Source organism: Hyperoodon ampullatus, assembly GCF_949752795.1.
Source record: "Hyperoodon ampullatus genome assembly, chromosome: 5".
In the NCBI taxonomy this organism is placed as follows: domain Eukaryota; kingdom Metazoa; phylum Chordata; class Mammalia; order Artiodactyla; family Ziphiidae; genus Hyperoodon; species Hyperoodon ampullatus.
In genome coordinates, this window is record NC_136918.1 from 9,480,429 (window position 1) to 9,501,042 (window position 20,614).

Genomic DNA, 20,614 nt, shown 5'->3' on the forward strand with positions numbered 1-20,614 from the left:
AGGCACTATGGAGAACAGTATGGAGGTTCCTTAAAAAACTACGAATAGAACTACCATATGACCCAGCAATCCCACTACTGGGCATATACCCTGAGAAAACCATAATTCAAAAGGAGTCATGTACCAAAATGTTCATTGCAGCCCTATTTACAATAGCCCAGAGATGGAAACAACCTAAGTGTCCATCATCGGATGAATGGATAAAGAAGATGTGGCACATATATACAATGGAATATTACTCAGCCATAAAAAGAAACGAAATTGAGCTATTTGTAATGAGGTGGATGGACCTAGAGTCTGTCATAGAGTGAAGTAAGTCAGAAAGAGAAAGACAAATACCATATGCTAACACATATGTATGGAATTTAAGGGAAAAAAATGTCATGAAGAACCTAGGGGTAAGACAGGAATAAAGACACAGACCTACTAGAGAACGGACTTGAGGATACGGGGAGGGGGAAGGGTAAGCTGTGACAAAGTGAGAGAGTGGCATGGACATATATACACTACCAAACGTAAAACAGATAGCTAGTGGGAAGCAGCCGTATAGCACAGGGAGATCAGCTTGGTGCTTTGTGACCACCTAGAGGGGTGGGATAGGGAGGGTGGGAGGGAGGGAGATGGAAGAAGGAAGAGATATGGGAACATATGTATATGTATAACTGATTCACTCTGTTATAAAGCAGAAACTAACACACCATTGTAAAGCAATTATACTCCAATAAAGATTTTTTTAAAAAATCCTGTTTTCTTGGAAGAATGACAAAAAAGAAAGGCATCATAATATTAAAAGTAATTAAATGGGTAGTATTATTACAAGAGATTTATATATATATTCATATTTTTCAGTATTTCTAGTGGTTGGACTGTCTACATTTTATATTTTATTTGATATGCCTATAATTCTCAGGGGAGTAGAATTCAGGAAATTTCATTAGCTAATTTCACATAGGTTTGGTTTTTTTTTAACGTCTTTATTGGAGTATAACTGCTTTACAATGGTGTGTTAGTTTCTGCTCTATAACAAAGTTAATCAGCTATACATATACCTATATCCCCATATCTCCTCCCTCTTGCGTCTCCCTCCCACCCTCCCTATCCCACCCCTCTAGGTGGTCACAAAGCACCGAGCTGATCTCCCTGTGCATGACTCTTTTTGAATTATGGTTTTCTCAGGGTATATGCCCAGTAGTGGGATTGCTGGATCATATGGTATTTCTATTTTTAGGTTTTTCTTTTTTTTGGGGGGGGTGCTGTGTTGGGTCTTCGTTTCTGTGAGAGGGCTTTCTCTAGTTGCGACAAGCAGGGACCCCTCATCACCGTGGTGCACGGGCCTCTCACTATTGCGGCCTCTCTTGTTGCGGAGCACAGGCTCCAGACGCGCAGGCTCAGTAGTTGTGGCTCACGGGCCTAGTTGCTCCGCGGCATGTGGGATCCTCCCAGACCAGGGCTCGAACCCTTGTCCCCTGCATTAGCAGGCAGATTCTCAACCACTGCGCCACCAGCGAAGCCCGCATTTTTAGTTTTTTAAGGAACCTCCATACTGTTCTCCATAGTGGCTGTATCAATTTACATGTAACAGGAAAACAAAACTGAACCACTCATTCATTATATCTGGAATTTTTTGTTAATTATAAGATGTCTCAGTCATATGTAGAATGCTTCCTTTCAGCAAATACTGGCTATTTATAGAATGAAACACAAGGCCTGAAATAATTTCAAGATATTTTAAAATTAAAGAAGCAGTACTTTCATGAAATGGTATCCAGGGAATTATTTTATGGACTTCGGGCATTCATCAGCGGATGTCACTTGCTTCATTTGTAAAGTTCATAAAGCTGCACCACTTGAATAGTCTTTCTTCATTATGTCTTTAGCATTTCTTTTCTCTTGGAACTTTGTATCCCATTATGTAATTTTTCTCATTTTCCAAATGATCTAAGCCTCACTTTTGAAGTGCTTGGTAATCATTTCTTCCATTAATTCTATGAGACTATATTCTGCAATTTTTTCGTGCTTTGTATTCATTCTTACCTTTCACAGGGTCTTAAACTTTTAGTCCGATAACTCTAGGAATTTCCAAGGCTCAGTTCTTGGCCGAATGCTCTTAACTTTCTGTATTTACATCCTCAGGGAGCAGATCCCTTTTTAGAGTGTTAAGGACTACCATAAATATGGTTACCTCTAGGAACCTAATTTCTTACTCTTTCTCTAGTTTGGTACCTCTCCAGATCTTAGAAGTATTTTGCCAAACTTGAAATCAAATGTTGCCGAAAAGTAGAACATATCTTTTCCCTTAACACTAGCATCCACTTCCAGTTTCTCTTTCATTGCTGGTCACATCATCTTAGCCCTCTAGACTATTAACCCTGAGCTCCTTTCTCACCATCATTCCCCTCAGGAACTTTGGTCACACTAACCATAAAACAGATGGCCCTTCATTGAAACACATTTTACATGAATGGTTATTACAGTTTGCTAGAAAATTGTCCTGTTAAGATGAGTGGCAGTGGAAAATATGCTGGTTTTTATCTCTCCTGTTCACACTATTACATAATCAGGGCTCTGCTATTTTCCATAAATTAGGAATTCATTTTTTTAAATTATGTGCATATTCCTATTTGGAAGACTAAATCTATAATATTAAATGACTAGTAGGAAAGAGAATTTTGGAATATTATCTCCATGCATGTAAAAAAATGAATACATATCAAAGATTTGATTTAACTTATTAGGGGAACCAGGCAGATATTACAGCAAGTTCAGAGTATCTTCTTGCATTTTTATTTGTAACAGGCTGACCTCTGGGAATTTGGATTCTCTTTTTGCAAGTACAGTATCCATTAATTTGTACAGATTCTGTTATTGTGGGGTCCTTTTCTCACCTTTCCTGGAAATATTTTCTTCTTCTTAGAAAGAAGTGTATCTTTGTATCTCAGGTTTAGTTGTTTTTTAATGAGGCCTTAACTAACTTGGGAAAGAAAATCAGGAGAAACCAGTTATACTGTTTTTCTTAACTAAATGTTTACTTTATTCTAAAAAAATATTTAATCACCTTTTATTACTGGTGATATTATGAGATCTTACAATTTCACTGGGGGAAAGGTAAATATATATATATGTGTGTATATATATGTACATACACACATTTATATATATATGTTCTGAGGTAAGCATAGTACTAGATGACGGGAGATGATAAATTTCTGTAGAGCCCAGGATAGACAAAAAATTTTAATTGTACTTATACCACTGGAAAGAAGTACTTAGGTAGATAATTTACTTGGTGTTCATTTTTCAGATTCTTACTGTAGACAGGGCACCGTGCTGAGTCCTGGGCTAGGGGTGGGGAGACTATGATACAGATTTGTACACTTTATAGTTTTTGCCCTTTAAAAGGAGCTTATGTATGGTTGGCAAAAGAAAGTTCATAAAATGCTAAATATAAGTAGAAGATGGTACATAAGCATTATAAAATAACCATGATTGGCAGTTCATCAAGGGATGCAGATGATACAGTTAAGCTTAATCCTTTGATAAGAAAATTGGCTAAAAGCTTAATTTTAAAGGATGAGTGAGATCTAGATATAGAATATTGGAGATGAAGTTAGATTCTTAATGAAACAATTTCTCTATTCCTTAATTTTAAATGTAGACAAAACAACATTGATTACCTCTATTGATGGAATGCAGAAAACTGGGTTTTTAGTCTCAGATTTACCACTAATCAGCTGTGTAATCTTGGACAGTCAAGACTTTGAGTAAGAGAGGATCTTTAAACTTTTCATCCAGTTGTTTCTCTATCTAGGTTAACCCCTCAGTGCTTTGATATGTTCAGCTATAAAATGGGAATAGTTATTTCCTTAATTTCACTGGTTATTAGGAAATGAAATTGTCATATAAATTTTCAGTGTCATCATACTTATTTTTCAGATGACTGAACTAGGCTGGCATATTTAAGAAATATATTAAAAAATTTGTTTTATACCAAAACTTTTACTCTTATTTACAGATCGAAAACTGTAACTATGCAGTGGAACTTGGGAAGAATAAGGCCAAATTCTCCTTGGTTGGCATTGCTGGGCAGGACTTAAATGAAGGGAATTCCACACTTACTCTGGCATTGGTGTGGCAGCTGATGAGAAGGTAAAGGCTGATTTGTTTGTGACATCACTGTCAGTCTCCTTCAACAAGTCACTGAACTAAAACTTTAGCTATTTTTGAAGAATAGCAAACACAGAAGAAACATACAATGTGAAATATATTAATTTTTAAATGATTTATTGTTGATAATAAGTTTTTTACAAATTATATTTTGTTTTAAAAGTGGGTCAGGGGCTTCCCTGGTGGCGCAGTGGTTGAGAGTCCGCCTGCCGATGCAGGGGACACGGGTTCGTGCCCTGGTCCGGGAAGATCCCACATGCCATGGAGCGGCTAGGCCTGTGAACCATGGCCGCTGAGCCTGCGCGTCCGGAGCCTGTGGTCCGCAATGGGAGAGGCCACAACAGTGAGAGGCCCGCGTAACGCCAAAAAAAAAAAAAAAAAAAGTGGGTCAGTCTCTAGAAACACAATTACTTTTATTAATGCCTCTGAAACACTGCTTTGTAAGGAGTTGTTTTAATTTTTAAAAGTACCATATAGTAGTTTTTGTTTCTGATTACTAAGCTCTGTACTAGAGCTTACCAGACTAAAATGAGAAATATTTATTAGAACTGAAATATTTCTTAAATATTCATCTAAATATTGATATAAATGATGTGAGAGCAAATTTTACCCCTTTCAGTCTTAAATATGCATCTCTTCTGTTACAGGTACACGTTGAATGTGTTATCGGATCTTGGAGAGGGTGAAAAAGTAAATGATGCGATTATCATTGAATGGGTCAATCAGACTCTTAGAAGTGCAAACAAAAATACTTTTATTTCCAGCTTCAAGGTAATCAAAAGCTATTTAAAAAATTGGGGGGGGGGGTAAGAAACTAAGTTTAAGAAGGAATTTTTATTGGGAATTACATTGGTTTAGGTTTAGAATTACATCAATGTTGTATCTCAGAAACACACAATTGATGAGCTTAGGCATACTAATTATTTGGCATGTGTAAATCAGAAATATTCAGTTTGAATTCATATATTTTTGACTGGTTATCCTATTGAGTATAAATGCAGGTTAATATTATCGGACTTCAGTAATCTAATCTTAAAAAAGAAATTGAGCCAAAAATCCAATTGTCAAATGAAAAAAGAAAGATAAAAAGACATTGCTTATATAGGACCTATAATGTTTTGTGCTCCCTAGCAGCAGTCTCAGAATTGTACTGACATCATTTCCAAGGCATAACAGAGCCAGCCAAACCGATTCAAGTGGGAATTGAGAAAACTGGTAGGAAAAAAAAATCTTGTCATCTGGCTTCATAATGACACTTAACACTCACTTCTGAGCATTTGTGGATGATTCATAAAGCACTCAAAATGTAGCCTGCACATACATACTGACTAATTCTCATGCATTTCCATTGTGTTTTGCTTTTGCATGCAAGCTGATATTAGCTACAAATAAGCATGTCTGCTTGTACACATTCGTTCAGTGAACCTTGTGTTTGTGATTTTATTATGATATGTGAAAAATTACCCATCAATTTGCATTTTTTTTTAGTGAAATAAGAGTGCAAATAGATGAAACCCTGAGCTCTCGCAAGAGTTATCTAACCATCTTTATTTTCTTCTTTACCTTTGCTATATATGTTTGACAACATGGTAGAGCAGAAGAAATGTCAGAAATTGATAAATTCAATTTTCTGTTCTTTACCAAAAACTGAGCCCCAAAGTGGACAGCTGGATGTTGGCAGAGATGTTGCCTGAGTCCTAGTTCAACTGTGTTTCTTTCTTTTCCATCTTGGAAGGAACTAATGACATTGAGTTTTTGTTGTTGCTTATTTTTAAAAAAACAAAGAATTTTTAGCCTATGATTTGTCTTTATATATTTTAGATATAAAACACAACTTAAAATGTAAAACGGGAAAGGGGGCATATAAAACTCTCTAATTGACAGTTACTCTTTAAAATTGTTATACTGAAATTATATACATTTGTACATTAATTTGTGAAAAATAACAAGCATGTATATCATTAAATACAATGAGAAAATATTTAGTAGCACATTAATAAATATTTATTGAGCTCTAACTATTAAGTAACATTGTTGGTAAAGAAAAAGATGTAAGAAATTATTTTGGCTCTCAGAGTGTTTGCCATTTACTTCAAAGACAAAATTTGTATAACCGAGAAGGTAACAGTCCTACAGGGTAAATGTTAAAATCCAAAGAAATAATACAACAAATATTATGGAAAAATCTAACTGATCATTTCCAACTGAATGGTTAGTGGAGTCAGTTGGACTTTATTTGAGCATCAGAGATGGAGGCAGGATTTGAATTGGTGGAGAACAAGAGGGTAATAATAAGCTAGAAGGGGGTCCACCTTGAATAAAGGCAAGTCTGAGAAGGTTAGGAGAAATAGTCTGGCTAGACAGGATTGTTCCTAAGGGATATAGTGCAAGATGTAGGCTGGGCCAAGACTGTGGAGGAATCTGGCCTTAAAAAGGATACTGGTAATTTTCTGCATACAGGTCTTTTGTCTCCTTAGGTAGGTTTATTCCTAGATACTTTATTCTTTTTATTGCAGTGGTAAATGGGAGTGTTTTCTTGATTTCACTTTCAGATTTTTCATCATTAGCATACAGGAATGCCAGAGATTTCTGTGCATTAATTTTGTATCCTGCTACTTTACCAAATTCATTGATTAGCTCTAGTAGTTTTCTGGTAGCATCTTTAGGATTCTCTATGTATAGTATCATGTCATCTGCAAACAGTGACAGCTTTACTTCTTCTTTTCTGATTTGGATTCCTTTTATTTCCTTTTCTTCTCTGATTACCGTGGCTAAAACTTCCAAAACTATGTTGAATAAGAGTGGTGAGAGTGGGCAGCCTTGTCTTGTTCCTGATCTTAGTGGAAATGGTTTCAGTTTTTCACCATTGAGGACGATGTTGGCTGTGGGTTTGTCATCTATGGCCTTTATTATGTTGAGGAAAGTTCCTTCTATGCCTACTTTCTGCAGGGTTATTATCATAAATGGGTGTTGAATTTTGTCGAAAGCTTTCTCTGCATCTATTGAGATGATCATACGATTTTTCTCCTTCAATTTGTTAATATGGTGTATGACGTTGATTGATTTGCGTATACTGAAGAATCCTTGCATTCCTAGAATAAACCCCACTTGATCATGGTGTATGATCCTTTTAATGTGCTGTTGGAGTCTGTTTGCTAGTATTTTGTTAAGGATTTTTGCACCTATGTTCATCAGTGATATTGGCCTGTAGTTTCTTTCTTTGTGACATCCTTGTCTGGTTTTGGTGTCAAGGTGATGGTGGCCTCCTAGAATGAGTTTGGGAGTGTTCCTCCCTCTGCTAGAACTAGAACAAAAAATTTCAAAATTTGTTTGGAAAAACAGAAGACCCCGAATAGCCAAAGCAATCTTGAGAACGAAAAACAGAGCTGGCGGAATCAGGCTCCCTGACTTCAGACTATACTACAAAGCTACAGTAATCAAGACAGTATGGTACTGGCACAAAAACAGAAAGATGGATCAATGGAATAGGATAGAAAGCCCAGAGATAAGCCCACACACATATGGTCACCTTATCTTTGATAAAGGAGGCAGGAATGTACAGTGGAGAAAGGACAGCCTCTTCAATAAGTGCTGCTGGGAAAACTGGACAGGTACATGTAAAAGTATGAGATTAGATCACTCCCTAACACCATACACAAAAATAAGCTCAAAATGGATTAAAGACCTAAATGTAAGGCCAGAAACTATCAAACTCTTAGACGAAAACATAGGCAGAACACTCTATGACATAAATCACAGCAAGATCCTTTTTGACCTACGTCCTAGAGAAATGGAAATAAAAACAAAAATAAACAAATGGGACCTAATGAAACTTCAAAGCTTTTGCACAGCAAAGGAAACCATAAACAAGATGAAAAGACAACCCTCAGAATGGGAGAAAATATTTGCAAATGAAGCAACTGACAAGGGATTAATCTCCAAAATTTATAAACAGCTCATGCAGCTCAATAGCAAAAAAACAAACAACCCAATCCAAAAATGGGCAGAAGACCTAAATAGACATTTCTCCAAAGAAGATATACAGACTGCCAACAAACACATGAAAGAATGCTCAACATCATTAATCATTAGAGAAATGCAAATCAAAACTACATTGAGATATCATCTCACACCAGTCAGAATGGCCATCATCAAAAAATCTAGAAACAGTAAATGCTGGAGAGGGTGTGGAGAAAAGGGAACACTCTTGCACTGCTGGTGGGAATGTGAATTGATACAGCCACTATGGAGAACAGTATGGAGGTTCCTTAAAAAACTACAAATAGAACTACCATATGACCCAGCAATCCCACTACTGGGCATATACCCTGAGAAAACCATAATTCAAAAAGAGACATGTACCAAAATGTTCATTGCAGCTTTATTTACAATAGCCCAGAGATGGAAACAACCTAAGTGTCCATCATCGGATGAATGGATAAAGAAGATGTGGCACATATATACAATGGAATATTACTCAGCCATAAAAAGAAACGAAATTGAGCTATTTGTAATGAGGTGGATGGACCTAGAGTCTGTCATAGAGTGAAGTAAGTCAGAAAGAGAAAGACAAATACCATATGCTAACACATATGTATGGAATTTAAGGGAAAAAAATGTCATGAAGAACCTAGGGGTAAGACAGGAATAAAGACACAGACCTACTTGAGAATGGACTTGAGGATATGGGGAGGGGGAAGGGTAAGCTGTGACAAAGCAAGAGAGAGGCATGGACATATATACACTACCAAACGTAAGGTAGATAGCTAGTGGGAAGCAGCCGCATAGCACAGGGAGATCAGCTTGGTGCTTTGTGACCGCCTGGAGGGGTGGGATAGGGAGGGTGGGAGGGAGGGAGAGGCAAGAGGGAAGGGATATGGGAACAGATGTATAACTGATTCACTTTGTTATAAAGCAGAAACTAATAAAAAAAAAGGATACTGGTAAGGGGAGTAACGTAAGCATAGGAATACTGTTCTAAAGGTAGGGGGCAGGGCCGGTTGGAGCGAGAGTGGTGTAAGTGCGAGGAAAGCGCTGAGGCAGAACTCAAGGTGTGAGGTGATAAGGGTCCTGGGGGGGCGGTGCAGATGAGCACTGGGAACTTTAAGAATGGATAATCATTTGCAAAAGAACAGGTAGGGTTTGGCTTCTTGACTGAGGGAAGCGCAGGAAAGAGGAGTTAAAACTGGATGTTTGGGGCCTGGGTAACTGGAAAACTGATAACAAAAATGGGGATGTCTGGGGTGCAGCTGCTTTCTAAAAAGGCAATGAATTCAGTTTTAAGCTTATTGAATTTGAGGTAATTTTCAGGAAATGAAGAGTTGGATGAAAAGAGATATTAAAACTAGGATTGCAAGCTTGGTGATCAGTTGAATAGAAGAGAGAGTTGAAAAATGGGAGTACACAACCCATTTAAGGGAGAGAGCTCACAGAGAAAAGCAGACTTGAGACTATGGTTTTACTAGAACTGAGGTGGTAGAAACATATTGCACAAGTGCCTGGCATGTATATATACTTGATAATAAAACCTTTAAACAGAATATAAGTAAGAAATATAGCAGTGCATGCTAAAAAATAGTTGGGCTGGGGAGGTTTTTTCCAACTCAGTGTGTTATATTTGGAAGCTATGATAAGTGGTACTAGTAAGAACCTATTAATCATAATCAAGGCAGTGTTGTACCCAGAAATTTTAGAAAAGACAAATTTACCCGTTTTAGTTGCAAAGTAATTTTTCCTCACCAAGAAGATGAGGAGGTGGTATATCAGCTAATAACAATAATCATAATTACCATTTATTGAGTCCTATGTGTCATTATGCTAAGCATTTTACACATTGTTGTTTCTTTTAATTCAACTCTATAAGCAAAAAAGGTGAGCATCAGAAAAGTTAAATAACTTGTCCACTGTCATCAACTATTAAGCAGAAAGCTGGATTTCATATCCAGATCTAACTGCAGGTTGAGAGCCAAGCTATGGAGTTGTATGGCCCCGGGTTTGACACAGGCTTAGCCACTTCTTAGCTATGTGACATACTGCTAATTCATTCCATAAATATTCAAAGCTTACTCCGTGTCAGGTACTTTGCTAGGTGCTGTGACTACAAAATGCCCTCAAAGAGCTCACTGTTTAGGAAAGGAGGCAAATAAGAAACCAGGAATCACAGTATGGGCTGTTAGCAGTGCTATAGAAATCAGCTAAGGAGAATAGGGAGCATGTGAGGCGGGCATGTTTTCCAGAAATCTTAGCAGTTTATACTAACAGCTGGGTTACATCTCTTGATGAATAAAACTGATTTTACCTCTGGCTCACATTTAGTTATCTATGTAACCATGGGCAAATTATTAATTTCTCTATGCCTGATTTTCCCCATATTTAAAATGGAGGTATTAATAGTATCTATCTTCTGGGTCTGTTGTCAAGCTAAATAAGTTAACACATGTAAATAGCTCAGTCATACCTGGCACATATTAAGGGGTCAATAAATGGAGCTTACTACACTACATTACTGGTACTGCCAATATATAAAGGGCATCGTGGAGAGGTTCCTGCTGTGATTTTTTTAGGGAGTTTTGGCAGCCACAACATTGTTTTTCCACTTTTATTTTCAAAAGTGACAGGAGGAACAATAGAATGGAATGTCATACTAGTAATGTATATCAAATTAAGAGAAGAGATGGTACAACACACTAACTTGAAAATCAAGGGCTTCCCTGGGGCTCAGTGGTTAAGAATCCACCTGCCAATGCAGGAGACATAGGTTCAAGCCCTGGCCCAGGAAGATCCCACATGCAGTGGAGCAGCTAAGCCCGTGCGCCACAACTACTGAGCCCACGTGCCACAACTACTGAAACCTGTGCGCCTAGAGCCCGTGCTTCGCAACGAGAAGCCACAGCGATAAGCCTGCCCACCACAATGAAGAGTAGCCCCCGCTCACCGCAGCTAGAGAAAAGCCCACGTGCATCAACGAAGAAGCAGTGCAGCCAAAAATAAATAAAATAAATAAATAAATAAATAAATTTAAAAAAAAAAGAAAATCAAGCCAAACTCTAGACTAGTTATCTTTAATATTCTAGAAATTCTTTTTGCTTAAGTAATTTCTATATGATTAAGGAAAGTGAAAGAAAAATTATGAAAATGTATTTATATACTAAACCAAGGGTTTTACAATAACCCCTGCCCTTTTTGCAGTAAAATGTCTTTCACTGATAATATGCAAATCAGGGGAGCTGGAAGATAGGCCTGTTTTTTTGGAAACAGGAAGATAAGGGATCCAATATCATCTTTAGAAACTTAAATTTTTCATTCAACTCAGTAAAAGTTTTTCTCAAGGTGAATCAAAGGAAATAGGTGGAAAAATCCTTGTTTCCTAAATCTAAGTTAAGAAATATTTAAAATGCCACAAAAGGGTATAAACTTTCAGCTATAAGATGAATAAGGTCTGAGAATCTAATATATAACATGGTGGCTATAGTTAACACTCTTTTGTATAACTGAGATTTGCTAAGAGTAGAACTTAAATGTTTTCACACACACACACACACATACCACACAAAATACATAAGTGAGGGTGATGGATGTATTAATTAATTAGATGGGAGGGATCTTATCAAATCATCAAGATGTACACGTTAAGTATCTTACAATTTTGTCAATTTTAACTCAATAAAGCTGAAAAAAAACAAAACAATTTTCCCCAAACTTAAAAAAACCCTCATAAATATGCGAACAATTAATCAAAATATAGCACAATTAAGCCACTTGTCTGATTGTGAATCACCATAGAAATATATGAAAAACACATAGAAATTTTTATTATAGAATGACATGCATGTTAAGCTTTAATTTTAGAAAGTATAACGGTGTACATTAGAGTCTTCTAGAAAGCTTATTAAAAATGTAGATTCCTAGCCCCATCCACGAATAATCTGACATTACTTTGAGTGCAAGGATTAATTTGTGCTTTTATTAAGCACCTCAGGTGATTTTCTTGTAGGCGGTCTACAGGCTACACATTGAGAATATACGTGTAAGAGTTTTTCAGAAATAGAAAAGATGCCCAAAAACCAGATCTGGATTACCAGCATCATATAGACTTAAGGACCCTAATTATTTTTATACCTCTATTTCTACTTCCCCCCCAAAAATCTGTTTCATAAAATGAACATTCCTGAAAATGAAGAATATAAATTTTTCTAAAATTAATAAATGTAGTAGATCATGGCCCCAAAAAAGAACTTTGTACTCTTCACATGGCTTCAAATTGTTTTATCAAACATTTATTCAGAACCACATTTGGGGGGCCTCCCTGGTGGCGCAGTGGTTAAGAATCCACCTGCCAATGCAGGGGACACGGACGGGTTCAAGCCCTGGTCTGGGAAGATCCCACGTGCCGCGGAGCAACTAAGCCCATGTGCCACAACTACTAAGCCTGCGCTCTAGAGCCCACAAGCCACAACTACTGAGCCCGTGTGCCTAGAGCCCGTGCTCTGCAACAAGAGAAGCCACTACAGTGAGAAGCCCGTGCACCACAACTAGAGAAAGCCCGCACGCAGCAAAGACCCAACGCAGCCAAAAATAAGTAAATTAAAAAAAAGAACCACTTTTGGCCAGGAACTGTACTAGATGTCTTCACTTATCTTAATATTCCCAAGAATCCTGTGACAGTTCCATTGTAGTGATTAGGAATGTGTGCTTTTGGCTTCAAGTAACAGAAAAAGTGATTTAAACCAAAAGTAAAGGCACAGAACAATAGCAAAGATCCAGAGGTAGGGTAGACATTAGGATTGGTTGAGCCAGTAATTGAAGAATGTCAATCAGGTTTTGTCCATCTCTGCTTTGCCGTCTAAAGTGATTTCCTCTAAAGTTGGTTTTCCTCTTGCTCATTGGATAGCTGCTGGTTGTGCCAGAGGTTTCATCCTCTCATTCACAGTCAGGAGGGGGTGTTGCTAGCTTTCCATAGCTCTTCCTGGATAGTAAGGGCCTCACGTTAAATTAAATTAAGTTAAATTAAATTAGTGATTTAAATTAGCGATTGCCAAATAAATCACTGTGGCAATCAGATGGGATTCCTCCCTTTGGCTTTTTTAGACTATTTTTTCCAACCTTTTTTCATTATTGTTCGCCTAATGAGTCTTTTAGACATTTTCTTCCTAAGTTCCCCTCCCCCATGAAATTTTAATGCCATAGATATTAGTATATCTGTTATTCACTGTATTGCTCTATACATAAAAAGAATAAGTTTATCACCTTACCCACAGAATAAATGGTCTACACTAATTCAGGGTCACTTTTGGAGCTGTGGATGGGGTTAATTTTCCTTGAAGCACATGTCCATATATGGATACAGAGCAAACATGTGGGTTCTGGTAGGATGGAGAAAGTAGTAAGGAGTGGATTCTGGGTAAGCAAGTGACATTTGCTACTATTCATCCTGAGAGACAAAACAAATAATTTGTTCAAGTGCTGGTAAGTTGTACAATCAATTCAGACCAGGATTTCTGACTTCAGTAGCAGTGTTCTATCCACTAGAATTTCGTTGTCCATTTTTAGTTGCCTTGGAGGTAACTTCAAAAGTGGAGAGAATCTTGGGCGTTTAGAGTCAGACAGTCATGGGTTCAAATACTGGTTCTGTACGTATTGGTTGTGTGAACAGCTCTTTTGAGCTTTCTGACCTTCATGTTCTTCATTTTAAAATGAGAGGTTATAATTTCTTTACCAGGCTGTTAGGATTAAACAAACTGAACATGTAAAGCAACAAGAATAATGCCTTTATAAATATTAGTTCCTTTCCACGATTATTTTAATTTTTCTTTCTGAAAAATATTAAGTGAAGGCGTAGGAGTCCATGGTCTAAGAAAAAGAATATTACTAGAATTTGCAAAACTATTCACTTAAAATTCATCTCCTATTCCCTTTCAAAAGTTGTTTATTTTTTTACAGAATGGATACTGTAGTTAGCATACTTTAGGAATTGTCACATCCACAAACCTTATTCCAGGTATGATGACAATTCTCTATACTGTAAGCTCTGTAAGGATGAAAGGAAAAGCATATTTTAAATGGTTTGTGATGTGTGTTGGTTGAATAGCTGAATGTTAAGTATAATGAAAATTTATAAATTGCTTTTAGTTATATGGTTATGATCTTGTGGTCTGACATTTACAAAAGATGTTTATGAATGTTCATCTTCTTTCTTTTCTAGGACAAATCTATTAGCACTAGTTTACCTGTCTTGGATTTAATAGATGCCATTGCACCAAATGCAGTTCGTCAAGAAATGATCACGAGAGAAGACCTTTCTGATGAGGACAAGCTGAACAATGCTAAGTAAGCCTTTATGGTTTATATTAGAACATAGTGGCTCTTTTGTTCTTAATCCTTGCAGGTGAGGCTATTGTGTCCTTAAAATTCACATTTTTAAGTACAGTTTATGTGAGGAAGATGATTTAAAGACTCACAAACTTAACTTTTTTGTAAAGTTAACCTTGTCAAAATGTTTCATTCTTTTGTTAACATATATTAAGTGAAAACAAATACCAAGATATTTTTCTTGTCTTTTCAAGATACGCCATTTCAGTTGCTCGAAAGATCGGTGCCCGGATATATGCCTTACCTGATGACCTCGTGGAAGTGAAACCCAAGATGGTTATGACAGTGTTTGCATGCTTAATGGGAAAAGGACTGAACAAAATAAAATAATGAAACATTTATTATGATTTTCTGCCACATTAAACACATTGAATGCCTCACAGTTTACAGAATTCTGAAATGTAGTGGGTATAAAACCAGAGATTATTTGTATGCTCAAAACAGTTGTATGAATCATTCGTGAATTTAATATCCTGTTCATACTAGCTAGGATTTGTTGACAATTAATTTACCAGTCGATACTGATAAGAGTGTGTTTATTTTCAAGATGATATTTTATGATTAAATTATTGTTTCCTGAAAGTCTCATTAAAACAAGACTAATTCATTCTTTTTCATGGTTCAGAAATGATCAATGCAAAACTTTTTCTGCAGGTCCTGCTGTGAAATGTGTTTTGATTTTGTGTGTGTGTTGATTTTGATCATAAATATATTCAAAGTCATAATCCAGTTTAATAGTTTTATTTTTTTTCCTCCCACTATGTGAAGTGGTCCAAAACTTTAACTTTTCTGTAAATTTCTATACTGTCTAAAATTTTTAAATGACAAGTATTGTTCATTAACATTAAACTTTTTTATATATAAGGACTAACTCATGAATAAACTTCAAAGTACATTCTCTTATATAAGTAGTAGGAGCTTTTTACTTAAAACTTAATTTTAACTGCATCGATACTTTACATGTACTGGTTTGGTAATACAGCTTTAACTATGACATGCAGCATATATATGTTGGTAAGACGTTATTAGAGAAATATGTGTGTACATATACATATTTTGCACCTGAATTACCCAGGTTTTCTTAAGTGGTATGTATACAGTCAACCCTCCATATCTGATGCATGCATATCCAATGGTTCCACATCCACAGATTCAACCAACTGGCGATCAAAGATATTTGAAAAAAAGAATTCCAGGAAGTTCCAAAAAGCAAAACTTAAATTTGCCAAGTGCCAGCAACTATTTCCATAGCATTTCCATTGTATTTACAACTATTTACATAGTATATTAGGTATAAGTAATCTAGAGATGATTTAAAGTACACACAAGGATGTGTGTAGGTTATATGCAAATACTAAGCTGTTTTATATAAAGGATTTGAGCATCTGCGGATTTTGGTATCCTTTGGGGGGTCCTGGAACCAGTCCTCTGGATACTGAAGGATGACTGTATTGGTCAGTTAACCAACATTAAGTAATAATTGTGCCCCCACTAGGTGCGTAACACTTTTCAGTTTGTAGCTATCTGGTACATGAAGATTTCTTTTAGAAATATTCATTTTGGATGTCCATATAGTTACTTTTCAACTGACTTCAAACACTGGCTACAGCTCTCAAGACATGTTAATACCATATTATTAGCTTCAAATTACACATGCTAATTTTTGATATTATAGCCCTAATTTAGAATATGCCCACTGAATATCTTTAGTAGAAAGTAACACAAAGCTAATATTCAACATATTTTCACATTTTTCCCAGTTTCCTTCAAATTGGCAATGTTTGGTTAATGCTTATGTTACTTGGCAGTAGCTTTGCTTCAGACCTATTTTTGTCTGAATTTTTTAGCAGTAGACCAATTTTGCTAACAATTGAGTTCAGAAGTTTACTTCCTTCATCTTCCACTGTTAGTGCCAGTGACCAGTACTGCTGTGCAACAAAAAATGCTGTCACTTTATCTCACTGGGAATGAGTAGTCTAACCCCCCCTTCTACCATGGATTAAAACATACGTGATGGTAAGGGTACGACTACTCATGTGTTTAGAATAGAATTTTTTTAATGAAATCATCAACAGGTGGAACTTTGAAATATATTCTACAAAAGAGATTTCCTTTCCTTTTATCATTTGATAATTGTTTTCTTATATGAAGATTAAAATATGTTCTTGCTCTTTTGTGAGATTATTTAAATCATTTCCTCTTGATTTTTTTCACCATTCACTAAGTTATCTGATTTACATGAAATTTGGCACTTTAGAGTGTTCTTTCTCTCACAAAATATATTTAATAAAAATTCTGTGTATGTACAAATGTGTCAGTATTTATTTCATTTAAAGAAAAATATATAACTTGGAAAATTAATCTATCATAAACTTATTTTCCAGAAAAGAAAAGAGAACAATTCCTATGCTAATGAGTAAAACAGCAACAAAAAACTTATTATTTTGGGAGGAGTGAAGATGGTTCTATGATTCTTTAACAGGAAGAATTTTAGGAGAGACCACGTACATGATTACTACAAATTTAGTTTGTGATGAAACAATTTGAGTTAATCAACATAAATTTGTGTATTATGATCCGGGTACGATACTAGACACTAGGGATTCAGCTGAGAAAAATATAGACAAAGTCTTCTGGCCTCATGAATCTTACTTCCTAGTGGAGAAAGACAGACAGTAAACAAATAGGATTTGTAGATGGTGATAAATGCACTAAGAGAAATAAAACAGGGAAATGTGATAGAGACTTAGGAACTGGGGTGAAGATGCTTTTAGTTTGGGTGGGTCAGGGAAGGTCTCTCTAAGGTGATAGTCAGGCTGAGATATGCATGGTAGGAGGAGCAGCCAGATGCTAACTGTTCAGTAGAAGGAACAAGTGCAAAGGCTGTGAGGCAGGAAGAGTCTTGCAGGCATTTTAGGAAAAGAAATAGGCAAATGTGGCCTAAGAGTAGTGAGGGAGAGGTAGAGAGTTTGGAGATGAAGACAGGGTCTATGACTTATAGGTCTAGATCTGAATCTGGAGTTGTGATGGCTCTTCAGTATATGAGGTTCGGTGAGTTGCTTTAAGTAACATCCTGCTTCTGAATCTTGCATGCTTCTGAATCTTGCACCTTCATCATAGCTCTGTCATCGGTTTCCATATCACAGATGAAAAATAAATCATATAGAGGATCTTAAAATACCCCAGTTTACACTGGATGAAAAAGGATCCGAGAAACGAGAGAATATTCTGCATCTGAGATGATTCAAAAAGACTTCTGAAGATACAGTTGCAACACTAGCTTTCTTTGAAGGAGGAAAAACCCTCTAATACTTTGGAATGCCTCCTAGGATTATCTCCTAAAGTAAATTGGAATTCTCCCGAATCTAAGAAATCAGTCCAGCCCCTGTGGGAGCCTTATGGAAAAGGAATCACCTAAACCCAGAAGCTTGAAAAAACTTCAGATTAAAGTGGTTTCTATAGTTCTGAGCCATCTGAATTTTTACCCTTAAACACTCTGGAACTTTTGGATGGGTCCGGGTTCGAGTTGTTCTGCTACTGAGAAAAAAATTTTACTGGACTACAAAGAGTGTGTAAGCACACTCACATAAACCCAAATATGTACCACTCCGTTCACTGGCCACAGATTTACAATGAGCAATTTTTTTTTTTTACAATGAGCAATTTTGACATTCCCCTAAATACACAAACTTAGAACTATATTAGACATTAGAGAATGGGGTAGATTTATGATCTACTAGAGATAAGAAAGAAAAAGCTAAAATGATTTAATAGGTAACTGTTTTGAAGTGAACACATAAAAATGTTTGGAAAGGTGGGCAATCTTGTCTACCTAAGGCCTTTTAGAGGAGATCGAAAGAGCACTGTGAATGATGAGAAAGATATATTTAGGAAATTTGGGAGTTAGAGTTGGCCGGGACAGCGATGGAACAAATCAACCTGAACAGAACAGGAAGTATTTCTCTCAAATACATGTACTCAAGTAAATTTATGTATTCCCTTAAAAACCTAAGCACTATGGGTGCAATTTAGATTTTTGCACAGTTGACTGTGGAAAGCAATAATTATTCGAGATACAATTTCCAGTCTCCTTCCCTCAGCTTTTAAAGGTGCAAGAATCTGCTTTAAATACAAGCTTAATTAAAAAAAAAATTCAAGGAAGTAGCACTTACTGCACTTCGGTTAGCTTTTGCTTAAATAACACTCATCTAAAATCTGAGTTATAAACGTGAAGATGAACAAGAAACCACTGTAAGGACTATGACGTAGAGTAGATCCTAATGACGTGCTTATCCAATGGTTATATGCGAATAAATGTATGATACTAGAAATGTTATGCCAATTTTATATCACAAAGGAGTTTTTTTTTTTTTAATACAGTTTTAGAAACAAAGGTAGCTAGCCCAACATAATTACACACAGACGAACACAGGTCTGGTGGCGTGGCGAGGGCCCTGTCCTTTCTGCTTTAGGCAGAGGACAAAGGAATATGCAATAATTCGACAATTCCACGGGGGGGTTTCGACAAAACGTTAAGTCATCAGAGGCTCAGTGAACCACCCCGCTGCATGTTTAACTTGTGTGCAGCCCGAGACGGCGGGGAAATTACCTCAAACCTGCAACCTGGTTGTGGAAAGGGTACACCCGGCTATTCGCCTTTTCCTCCGAGGCTGGAAGCCTTCCAGGGGGCGGTGCGCTCTCGGACCCCGCCTCCGCCCCAGGTCCCGCCCACCACAGAGCCCGCCCCGTGGTCGTCGCTCTCACCGAGCGGAAGGTGACGTGAGGCGAGCCGCGAACATCTCTGCGCGCAGCCCGGTCGGCGGTTTCCAGAGCCCTGGAGCCCTGCTGGTGCAGAATCGCTTCTTGGAGCTCTTCTCCCACCGATTTTCATCCTCCTCTCTGGCCGGGCCGCCCCCCGCGCGGCCCCTGCGGCTCCTGGCACGGCCCCGCGCTCGGCTGCCGCCCTGGCGCGGGCCACTCTGCCGTCCCCGGACGGGCGCGGACCTGCTCGGCCTGGGCGCCGGCGGCTGGGGAGGGGGCGCTGGCCCCGGGGCCGCGCATGCGCCGCCACCAATTTGGGGCTGTCGGTGGAGGGCGAGTGCTGGCTCCGTGGGGAGGCGACGCCCTTCGGGGCCAACGGGCCGCGCGCCGAGGCGGCCGTGGGAACGACTCATCCCTTTTCCAGCCGGGGGTCGGGGTCGGGGCTGGTGGGGGCCCCGCCCCCGTCTCCTGGCCTGCCCCTTTCATGGGCCGCGATGATGGCGGCCCTGTACCCGAGCACGGACCTTTCGGGCGTCTCCTCCTCCTCCCTGCCTTCCTCCCCATCCTCCTCTTCGTCGCCGAACGAGGTGATGGCGCTGAAGGATGTGCGGGAGGTGAAGGAGGAGAACACCCTGAATGAGAAGCTTTTCTTGCTGGCGTGCGACAAGGGTGAGAGCTAGGCCCCTTTCTCTGCTTCTGGATGCCCGTACCCTTCACACCCCTCATCCTTTCCCCAGCCTCAACTCGGGGCACTCCCTCTTCCTCGTGCGCCGAGCGTCTGTTCGCGCCGCGCCCGCTGCACCTCCCGGGCTGCCAGGCACCGCCTCTGCCTTGTGAGCGCGGAGCTGTCGGGCGGGAGCAGCTGCGGGTGGCGACCTCTGAGCGCCGCACCTGGGGCGGCGGCCCTGCCCCGTGGTCTTTCGTGCGGTCAGGTGTTCAGGTAGCGTCGTGGGGGCGGGACCCTAGGGTTTCAGCCTCACCTGCGCTACTGACCACTTGAATGACCTGGTCTCCCGCTTGGGGTTTAGTTCGTTCTTTCTGGGAGCCCAGAGGTTTTGTCTAGTTTTGGACCTTTCAGTCCGAAAAAAATCTCATGTCCTTGCTTAAGGTTCCTCCTGCTTATGGGCTCTCAGCTGGTGTTTTGTTTTCTTTTTTCTTTAAAACCTTACTTGTATTGTTTAACTCCAGCCACCCGGTGCCTTGGTGTTCAGTGACTGTCGAATGGCATTAGGTATGTCAATATCCTAGGTGGACATAAAAACAGCACTTTATGGAGAAATTCTGCCTAAGTTCCAGAGTTTCTCCAAATTTGTGGAACAAC

The 20,614-nt window shown here is 38.5% G+C and overlaps 2 protein-coding genes across 15 annotated transcripts in view; both read left to right on the forward strand.

Annotated features, from left to right (window-relative positions):
• The window catches only part of PLS1 (plastin 1), a 49,798-nt gene extending 34,820 nt beyond the window's left edge, over window positions 1-14,978 (forward strand). Inside the window, exons 12-15 of the mRNA XM_079704490.1 lie at window positions 4,013-4,146; window positions 4,812-4,935; window positions 14,366-14,490; window positions 14,727-14,978. Of these exons, the coding sequence (XP_079560616.1) occupies window positions 4,013-4,146; window positions 4,812-4,935; window positions 14,366-14,490; window positions 14,727-14,862 (519 nt within the window). The 3' untranslated portion in view covers window positions 14,863-14,978. The remainder of the gene's footprint in view (window positions 1-4,012; window positions 4,147-4,811; window positions 4,936-14,365; window positions 14,491-14,726) is intronic.
• A 4,809-nt stretch (window positions 14,979-19,787) lies between these two features.
• The window catches only part of TRPC1 (transient receptor potential cation channel subfamily C member 1), a gene marked incomplete at both ends in the record, with an annotated part of 59,873 nt that continues 59,046 nt past the window's right edge, over window positions 19,788-20,614 (forward strand). For 7 of the 14 annotated variants that reach the window (XM_079705554.1, XM_079705560.1, XM_079705562.1 and 4 more), the window contains one exon: window positions 19,788-19,962. In XM_079705554.1, coding sequence (XP_079561680.1) covers window positions 19,788-19,962 — 175 coding nt within the window. The remainder of the gene's footprint in view (window positions 19,963-20,614) is intronic. The other 7 variants (XM_079705563.1, XM_079705565.1, XM_079705564.1 and 4 more) reach the window with 1 other exon arrangement.